General features: G+C 34.2%; 1 protein-coding gene across 1 annotated transcript; it reads left to right on the top strand.

Moving 5' to 3' along the window:
• Positions 1-7,525: 7,525 nt before the first annotated feature.
• LOC133284592 (protein transport protein SFT2-like) lies at positions 7,526-9,985 on the top strand. The gene is made up of 4 exons (XM_061481651.1): positions 7,526-7,852; positions 8,680-8,947; positions 9,124-9,228; positions 9,589-9,985. Exons 1-4 carry the CDS (start codon positions 7,650-7,652, stop codon positions 9,697-9,699), a joined length of 687 nt encoding a protein of 228 aa, XP_061337635.1. The 5' UTR covers positions 7,526-7,649; the 3' UTR covers positions 9,700-9,985.
• The last annotated feature ends 569 nt before the right edge of the window (positions 9,986-10,554 follow it).

Below are 10,554 nucleotides of genomic sequence, written 5' to 3'. Positions count from 1 at the left end.
CATCCCATATATCTTCTATTTATACACCATTAAATTTGGCTAGCACATTAAATATTTAAAAAAACTTTTCATTCCATTAAGGTTCAATTTAAAAAACTTTTCAGCTTCCAATAAGGTTCAATAAATTTTTGCAGGTTCCAATGCAAAAACCTTTCATCTTCCAAAGCAATTTTTAAAAACCTTTTATTTCCCAATACAACAATTAATGATGGTGGGTCATTAATCATCATTTCGATTTTCGTTTTTCCATAAAAAGTCATTATTACGATTTTTTCTTTTATTTTTTTAAATATTAATGCAAGTGTGAACACACAGTGTGAACACACACAGCTGAACACGAATCCGAGTTTGACACGTCAGTGTTTTGGAGGATTTCAAGTGTGAACACACAGTGTGAACACAAAAGAGAATTGCTTTGGTTTAACTTTAGAATATATACTAGTGCATTACCTGTGCGATGCACGGAGGAAAAAGATCAAAAATTTTGTCGTCCGTCATGGTTGGTTAATCGTACTGCAAACCTTATACTTACAAAAAAATTGTGTTGCTATTTTATTCTATATTTCATGTGGAAAAAACTACGGAATTGACACATAACTTTGCAAATATCAACCACAAACAAAGATTTGCTATTGAGAGGGATCAATTCTTTTTGCATACTAAAACATCAAAACACACGATAATACGTTATACTGCACAATGCTAACACGAGGAAGGGATATAAAAAGAAAAATGCACACCACTCATTGTAACACCTCGTATATATCCGATAATGTTATCATTCTATCGTATTAAGCTGCGCTTAATTAAAAATGCGGAATTTCTTTTCAATTATGATGCCATTACCATTACCAACTTGCTTATTATTCAATTAATAAAACATTGCCTGTGTGTGATTGCAATAAAACAGCTAACTAAAATACCTCATAACATAGATAATATAAGTATGGGTCTCTAGTCACGAAACTACAATAACGTAGACCGGACCATCTAACAGTTTATACAACTCAACTCAAAGTACTAACAACTTAGTGGCATGGACAACTCCCATGCTCACCCAAATAAGGCAACAAAGCCCAACATAAGTCTCAGCAATATCACACAATAATAAATGGCAGATTACATAAACAACATCTAACCCAGTCATGCTAGCATATAAGTAGTAAAACATAATCAACTAAGCTCTGGTCTCCTGCCACCAGAGGCATCAGTCACCATACTACTACCTGAACCTGAAATAAGCATTCTCCAAACGTTGGGTGAGATCTCTAAACCAGAAATCTCAGTAAGACAAGGGGTCCTCAAGGATCTTCCACTCTAAGCTCACTTACATGTGCAATATAAGTTCCAAAAGCAGTTTATCAATATAATTTCGAAAACAGTGCAATGTAGCAGATAATCATGTCATGTGTGTCAATACTAATTCTACTGGCCAGAGAAATGCAGGAATAAGTATACGTCTATTACCCACAAATAGTGCAAGATGCCACTTGCATCCACCCCGGATCACCGTATTGTATGACGTCACATACTCAGACTTACCGTCAAGATGGAACAACACATGCATATTAAAAGCCATTACACATAAAGCTCAACAACATTTCAAATATTCAAAGCATGTAACACAACGTGCATATAACCATACCCCCATGGAACATGGTGGAACCACAACATGGCTAAACCGAGGACACGAAAGCTTACCTTGCAAGCTAGCTACCCAAAGCCAAAAGTCCACAGCTCAAGTCCAACACACAGCAGATCACAATCTGTTATGGACCAATACTATATCAATAATTATGCACCTCAAGCATACAACTTAAAGACAACGCCTTTCCTTAACGTTTCACGTCTTAAGGCTCCATACCAAGCCATAAGCCCTTAATCACTTGATTCTGACTTAGTTCATTAATTACAGAATTTCAACTTCATCAATCTAGGGTCCACAAACCCATAAATCAATTCTGGATGAACAGTACGCTACTGTTCATCGCAAACCCAGAATATCCAGATATTCCTCGGGAGCATACCCGGATATCCAATATCCGGATATCAATATCCAGATATTTCACGAGCAAATAACCGGATATTTCGCGACAGAATGCAGTTTCTGCATTTCGCGAAGATATCCTTCCAAGATTCCATTTTTAACACTTAAATAAGTTAAAGCATGCATTTTTATACCCTCTTAGGTTTACATACCAGTTGGTTACTTGCTTAACCCATTAACATGCAAAGACATCACCTTTAACCCATTAAAACTCATGATCAAGGTTGGTATAACTTACCAAAGTCCAAAATAGAGGAAAAATGGTGCTCTTGGAGCTCACTTGAAGCTCCCAAAGTCCAGCACACACAAGGACACGAAAATGGTGGTCAAAAGTTATCTTTTCACACTAAAGGTCACTCCTTGAAGCTCCCACAACCAAAACAAAGCTCCAACCACTCAACCCAAGAACTCAGCCCCACACTTCCATACAAGACAGCTCCCTCAACTCAGCAAGAGCTGGACCTCAACCTCCCAATGCACTCACCCAAGTGTTTACTCAACAAAAGAGAAGAAACCAAGGAGAAAAGAAGCTCCTTGGCTCACAAAAATGGAGGAGAAGGTGGCAAAAGTGTGGATGACTTCAAGACTCAGCCAAACTCACGTAGGAGGCATAACATGGCCTAGGGTTTTGTGCAAAATGCACTTATATAGATGGTTAAGTCACTACCACACAATATTAACTTTAATTGCTACGCTTAACATTTTAATTCCAAACTCAAGATTCTTAATCTAGTCATTTTTCTAAGATTTTTCATATTTTTTTTATAATTTTCGGAGCACCTTTCTGGTACGCGCTTTTCCATAGCCAGTATCAGTTTTGGCACCAATTCTCATTATTTTAACTTGAAACTCGTTTTAAAAGTCCTATATATTATTCCCATAATATATAATCACTTTTTATAATTTTATGAGATACTTTTTCGGTACGCATTTATACCGACTAGCAGAACCGGTATCTGCATTTTTCTTCCGAAAAGTGACTTTCAACATTATAACTCACTTACTATATTTATTTAAGCCTCATAATAATTATTAGTGTCAATTATGGAATTATTTCCTAATTTCACATAATTAATTAATTAAATTCCTCAATTAACGGTGCAGATTCTTACATTCACCCCACCTTTTTAGGATTTTGTCCTCAAAATAAGAATATACCTGTCTCGAAACTCGGGATACTGCCGGAGAAGCTCCTCCTCTCGCTCCCAGGTACACTCCTCAGGAGTTCTTCCTGACCATTGCACTTTGACCATCGGAATGATCTTGCTCCTCAGCTGCTTCTCGCCACGATCGAGAATCTTGAGTGGTCCGACGGGAGTCTTCAGGTTCTCCCGAACCTCCACATCATCAGGTTGCACCACGTGCGAAGGATCCGCTACATACTTCTGTAGCTGAGACACGTGAAACACGTCATGGATGTTGGCCAAGTTCGGAGGCAAAGCAAGCCGGTAGGCAATATGTCCTACTCTACCAAGAATCTGATAGGGCCCAATGAACTGCGGGCTCAGCTTCCTCACTCCGAGTGCCCGTCTAACACCGATGACAGGTGAAAGCCCCACGAACATGTGCTCACCCTCATTGAACTCCAGTGAACGATGCTTAACATCATAGTAGCTCTTCTGGCGATTCTGCGCCTGCTTCAACTTTTTCTTGATCATCTGGATCTGCAGGGTGGTATCTTGGACAAAGTCCAAGACAAACAACTCTTTATCTCCAACCTCAGACCAGCAGGTAGGTGTACGACACCTCCTACCGTACAACGCCTCATAGGTTGCCATGTCCAGGCTAGCATGGAAACTGTTGTTGTAAGCTACAAAATCAAAAAACCAAAAGAGAGTAACTCATATCTTCATCTTCCACCTAATATACGCACAAACCGTTCTTCTTCTTCTCAACCCTACTTTCATTGATGATATTAGTTTCATGGTAGATTGATTGCTTTTACCATTATAAAGCCTTGATCTTTTCCTTTTCCACCATTATGCATTCTTTTGCGTTTTTTTCACTCATACACCTGAAACATAAGCATAAAATGAGAAAAAACTATAAAAATCCTTTTTCCACATTTCGAGGAGACTGATTATATGCTAAGAAAGTTTGTACTTGATCTACATGCCACTCCCACAAAGCACACTCAGGCTTGTGACCCATAGATTCTAACTTTTGAGCAAGGTTAGACCTTTAGACTGTTTCTTATAAATTCTTCCAAGATGCTAGTCGCTAGCCAACTACAACCAATCTATAATGTGAACCATTAAAGGTAGCTCTTTTAGGACTAACAAAACAACGGGTCAATGAAAATGGATGAAAAAAAAGCCAGGAAAGCAAGCCATGGAAAGGGAAATTAAAAATGAGATATATGCATTAAATAATGAAGAAGAGGGACCTTGGTTCTCATAGGGTGTTGCTGGAGCTGTTTCAAGTAATTTTTCAGTCCGATCCCTTCTTTGCTAAAGACCCCAACTTTCTTCCTCTTTGGCTGGAAAGAGGTAACTGGCCCCATGACTAATGTTCAAGAAAATGAGAAATAGAATGAGAGTGGATGTAGGGAAAAGAAAGGATGGGGTTTGGGTGAAGAATCAGAGATGAGAAAGGCAATGGGAAAAATAAAGATGCCATTTTGGAATTTGGTATTTAAAAGAGTAATTGAGAGAGAGAGGAGGAACTGAAAAGTTTTTTTAGGTAGTATATTTTCAAATATCATTAATAGACTTTTCATCTTCCAATGCAATTTTTAAAAACCTTTCATTTTCCAATACAACAATTAATGATAGTGGGTCATTAATTAAAAGAGAAAGATTTTCGTTTTTTGTACACCAAGTCATTATTACGATTTTTTTTAAGTTAATGCAAGCGTGAACACACAATCTGAACACACAACTTAGGATGAATCATAATTTGACACGTCAGCGTTTTGGAGGGTTTCAAGTATGAACACACAGTGTGAATACAAAGGGGATTTGCTTTGGTTTAACTTTATTATATATATATATATATATATATAGATAGATAGATAGATAGATTAAGCAAAAAGCCAATTTAGCATAAATGAATGAGACAAAATGAATGTGCCGAATTCAAAAATATCATTTAAATGGTTTCGGTTGAACTTTAAAATGTAAAGTATGAAGATAAATAAATCATTACTTTTATGTTAAGAAATCATCATTTATTACTTTGTTTAAATTTTTATAAGAGGATGAGATAATAATAAATAATGATTAATTAGTTATAAAAAAAATAAAAAAAGTTATTTAAGAAGATATCAACAATACAAAAGATTGTCAAAGTCTAATCAAAGAGAAAGAGGAAAGAAATTTAAAGAGAGATCAAGAGTAGAAAAATTATAAAAATTTTATTCTTCGTGAAATTTTCTTTTTTATTCTTCTTCTCATCTTCAAGAGAAGACATCTTCATATATGAAATAAAGATAAAGGGATTACAAATATAAGCAATATGTAAGTTAATAAATTATTATTTAGAAAAGCTAAAGTTTATAACCATAACGGCATTTAACAACCCCTAAATATTTTATTTGTGGCTTTATCTTTGTTCATTGTATTGAAGCAATTGGAATATAAATCAACATCAATATCAACATCTTTATCTTAAACTAACTAGGGTTGGTGGTACCAATTGAAATATAAATAACACAACAAAAATATTCAATGAGGCAAGTTATGTTCTCGACCAAAAATAAGTTGTAATGGGAAGTATTTAAGATATGTAGCTGGTTTTAATTTGATAAGTGCATGCAAAATGACATAACCCCAAGTGATAATCTAGATTTCATAAATAGTAGTCTAGTGATCAATTATAATCTCTCAATAACCCCAAGAGAGCCATTGAATGCTTACTTATATACAATAATCATTAATTCCCCCGCATCATCAAGCCATATAATTTTAATTGTATAATGTGGAAATTGTGTTCTTAATCAAATTATTTGTGTAAAAAGTCTAGCACCTAGATGATCGAATCTCTCAAGTTAAAGGGTAAATGCTTTTGGACCAACTAACTTCTGGTTAGTAACAATATTATTTTCCATTGAATTAATGTATGCACAAAACAATCAAAAAGAAAAAAACTTGCATTTTTTACAGCACAATTTTGTGGCCAAATCTAAAAAATGTAATATGTAATGTACAAAAAAAAATTGTAATATGTAGGTATTTAATATTATTTTCACTTGTGATTTAAATGGGATAACCATTACAATGTATATGACTTTAAAACTTTTTATATTTTTATTAAATCTACTAGAGTATGATGCATCACTTAATATTAAATTGGTTTGTTAGTCTAGGTAATGTAATAGAAGCTCTTCTGGAACTTTCGATTAAGTTTGTAGTGCTGATAACACTTGTCTTAGCCAATCATGGTTGAGAAAAATATTTTATATTTTTAAAAATGATGTGTGTGGTTACACTATCAATCACGCATGAATCTTCATCATTCATCTTAGTGTCAAACATGGCGCGATTATTTATATTTTCTTAATTGATGATTGTAGAAACGCACTATTTATCAATTGGTAAAAACAAATTGTGTTAATAACATGTTATAAAAAAAAGAGGAAAGAGATTTAGGGAGAATTAAGAACATAAGATACTATTTTTAAAAACAGTTTTTAAGTTTTCTAAATAAAAAAAAAACTCATTTGATAAGGCCTGTTTTGTAAAAAAAATGTAATTATTTTCTTGTTTTTAGAATCAAATTCAGAAAATATATTTGAATTGTTTTTGTTTTTTATTTTGGTTTTTAACGTTTAAAACAAACAAAACACACACAAAATAACTGTTTCTATTATTATTCTATAAAATAATTTTAAAAACAAAAAAATTAAAACACAAATCAAACAGGCTCATAATTCTTCAAGAATTTTTCTTTTCTTATTTCTTTTCTCATCTTCGCACGAGGACATCTATTCGTTTAGGAAACAAGGATGAAGGGATTACAAATGTACATAATCTGAATGTTAATATACCATTATTTAAAAAGTTATTGAATATATAATTTTTTGGTTGTTATTGAATATATAATTTAGGAAAAAAATATTTCTACTTGAATTAAAGAAATTTTTTTCTATCACATTCATATAAAAATAAGTAAATCTTAATGAAACCACTCACTTTTATATATATATCACAAGAAAAAAAATTCTTAAATTTTAAACCCACTTAAAGGTAGTAGAAGGCGTAATTGGTGAGTCGCATGCTCTCATGTGTAACATGATCATGTCATATGGAAGGATATTAATTATTAATAATTAAATTAATAGTGATAATTGTCTAATTTCCTATCTTTATAATTTTTTTCTCTTCTCTTTTATCACCTTTAACCCACTCATGTACGATTATAATTGTTTCATTTGGCATATTCATGTTAATTACAACACCATAGGTAACTCCCACGTATAAAAGTTATTCCAAAAATTGACTGCAATCAATTCACATTAGCATGCCTATTCAATTTTCATTTCCCTCATCTTTCAATTCACATTCTTCGACTCCTCCTCCTTAACAAAAAAAGAAGAAGAAGAAAAGGGAATGGTAGAAATAGTATACAGTATATAGTATAGATTGTTGATTGTATTCGAAGAATGGAGGGGTGGTTCTCAAGCTCACGCAGTGACGATGATGAGCAGAAATCAGCAGCACCTTCATCCTCATCTTTGCTTGCTGATTGGAACTCGTACGCTTCATCGCAGGACAACTCCAATTCCAACTCCAATTTGGGGATCCCATTCGATCTCGAATCTGCTGTTAGGTCTGCTAACGACACTGTCACTGGAACTTTCAACGTGTAAGCTCTCTACTTTTTATTCACCGATTTGTATTTAATCATTCAGTTCTGATCAATTGAAACCCAACCTTCAACTTTGGTGTTGGATTTGAGACTTCAAGTGTCTCACAACTCTCTAATTAGGGTTTTAAGGCTATATCATTAGTCCCAAATCCAATCACCCTGTGAATTAAATGAAAAACATATTCGGGGACAAAATATTTTCAGGATTGGTAACCTTGTACGATCCTAATGACCTTATGAGCTTGTTTGTGATCCCACACAATCCCAAAATTTCCAAATCCAGAACTACAATCTAGCATATACAACGGCGCTCCAGCACGTTAGATTATAATTTTGATATTGTTGTTTGCCAATCTTTACTTTTAAAATCTTAGGTTTTGCTTCTGGTATGCCTTTGTGGTGAACGGGTGATCATGCAAAAAAATTGTTTTCGCACTATCTCTCATGTCGTAAACTTTAATTTAAAATCATCATATGATTTATAGTGGTTGAGCTTTGGTGTCAGTAACTCTTTGCTATATTCATGCTAATATACTGTATCGAGCTACTACTAATGAGATAACGTGGAAAAAACTGTCTGTTCTTTTCTGCCTTATCTGAATGTGGCAGAGAAATCATTGTTATTGCTCTTCAGCTTTTTTTCTTGACAGCATAAATTGCTGCGGAAAGAAAAGTCAATGGGTAGGTCCAATTTTCTCTAAATTTTTTTGAATGGATTGTTTACTCCATGGTGGAACATATTGAAATTTGCAAAGATATACCATTGTCTTGAACTTATGTACTCAAGTAGTTAAGCAATTTGTCTCTTATCTTATAATTGTTAGGGTTTCTAAAGGTGTGAGAGATATACCTGGCAACTTTCAGTCGGCCACTAGCAGTGTTCCTTCTGGGAAAGCACTAGTGTATTTTAGCTTGCTTCTGGCAAGTGGAGTCTTCTTCGTTTTCATTGCATTTACCTTGTTCCTGCCTGTGATGGTGGTTATGCCTCAAAAGTTTGCAATATGCTTTACACTTGGGTGTGGATTTATTATTGGATCATTCTTTATTCTCAAGGGTCCAAAGAATCAGCTTGCTCACATGTTTTCAAAGGAGGTAAGTTACTAGAATTTCATGTCATGTTATTTTCACGGTGATAAAATGACTTTACCAGTCATTATATGTTGATTCGGTGAGTTTGTTTAGTTTTTTAGTAAAACGGTCTCTTTGATTTGATTGCATGTGTTTTATGCTTTCTTCTGACTCTGTCTCTCTTTGTGATAATTTTTCAGAGGCTCCCTTTCACACTGGGTTTTATATGTAGTATGTTTGGTACCATATATGTATCAATGGTGCGTCACAGCTACATTCTCTCTGTTGTATTCTCTGTCGTACAGGTATGAGTCTTGTGTGTAGTTAAAAAGTTAAATGCTTCTTTGTTGCTTTGCCCTTCCCCTTGTGTTTTTATTAGCATTTTCTGTGGATTTGAAGTATGTGCAATGGCTTTTGAGCGTAATCTTGAAGTTACTATAGCAACAGTTCCTTCTATATAGCAGAAACATTATTATTCCAGAGTTTCTATTTCCAAGTGACTGGATTTATGTGATGGGTGTTGGTTCCAGCAACTGGGGGTGTGGAAATAGATCTTCCTTACAGATTAGTACATATATTTGTCATTCTGTTTCTTTCTAAAACTATCAATCTTGCATTGGAATTGATATTTTGAAATTGAAATCTTACATATATTATACTTACAGGTTCTCTCACTTGGATACTATTGTATATCATATTTTCCTGGTGGATCTGCTGGAATGAGATTTTTGACTTCTTCCCTCACGTCAAAAATAATGAAATGTTTTGGGAGGTGATTTGTTTTTTTGGTTAATGGGAGGTGAGGCTAGACCCGTACTTTGTCTATATGTCAGCTGAAGCTTTGAACTGACCCAGGAATATTGCTGAGATGAAGCATCAAGTAACACCTCCTAAGTTTTCAATGTTTGTTGCCACCTCTGAATGAGAAAATTGATTTTTCCTATTTGTCTCAAGTTTCTAATTGCATATTAACATTATCTGATTGATGAACTACGGACGTCTGTTGCTTTCATCCTGTTCCCTCCCTTCTCCAGAATGGAATATAAAATAGTTTTTCTTGAACGAGAATTTACTTTATGGCCCTTTATTATTATTATTTTTTAGGGAAAAGTTCACCAATGTCCCTGTGATTTATTCTAGAATCACTTATGTCCCTGTGGTTTTTTTTATCATATATATCCCTGTGGTTTGCAAAAGGGTATTGTTTTTTATCACATATGCCCTTGTGGTTTTTTATTTTTTAAAAGCACAGGGGTATATGTGATAAAAAAAAAACCACAGAGACATAGATGATTCTGAAGCAAACCACAGGGACATTGGTGAACTTTTCCCTATTTTTTATCACGATTATCACTTTTGTTTCACATAATCACCTGTTGGCTAAATTTTTCAGGTACATGGTTTATAATACTTATTCATTTTTGTTTTTTTCGAAACCATCTGCAAATCTTTGAGCAAGTTAGCGGTGCTCTTAATATTAAGAGTTTTCAGAGAATGATTCTGATCTATCTATTGATATCACTCAAGGATATATTTATATGCAAGGATTGGTATACCTATGCTGAACTCTGTCCATGATCATACATAAGATACAAAAGGAAAAGAAATAACAAGCTCCAAGGCTCGCTTGC

The sequence above is a fragment of the Gastrolobium bilobum genome, unplaced genomic scaffold (genome assembly GCF_033153095.1).
Source record: "Gastrolobium bilobum isolate Gb01-03AN ecotype WA unplaced genomic scaffold, APGP_CSIRO_Gbil_v1 utg21709, whole genome shotgun sequence".
NCBI classification, from domain to species: domain Eukaryota; kingdom Viridiplantae; phylum Streptophyta; class Magnoliopsida; order Fabales; family Fabaceae; genus Gastrolobium; species Gastrolobium bilobum.
This window is presented reverse-complemented; position numbering and strand designations above follow the sequence as displayed.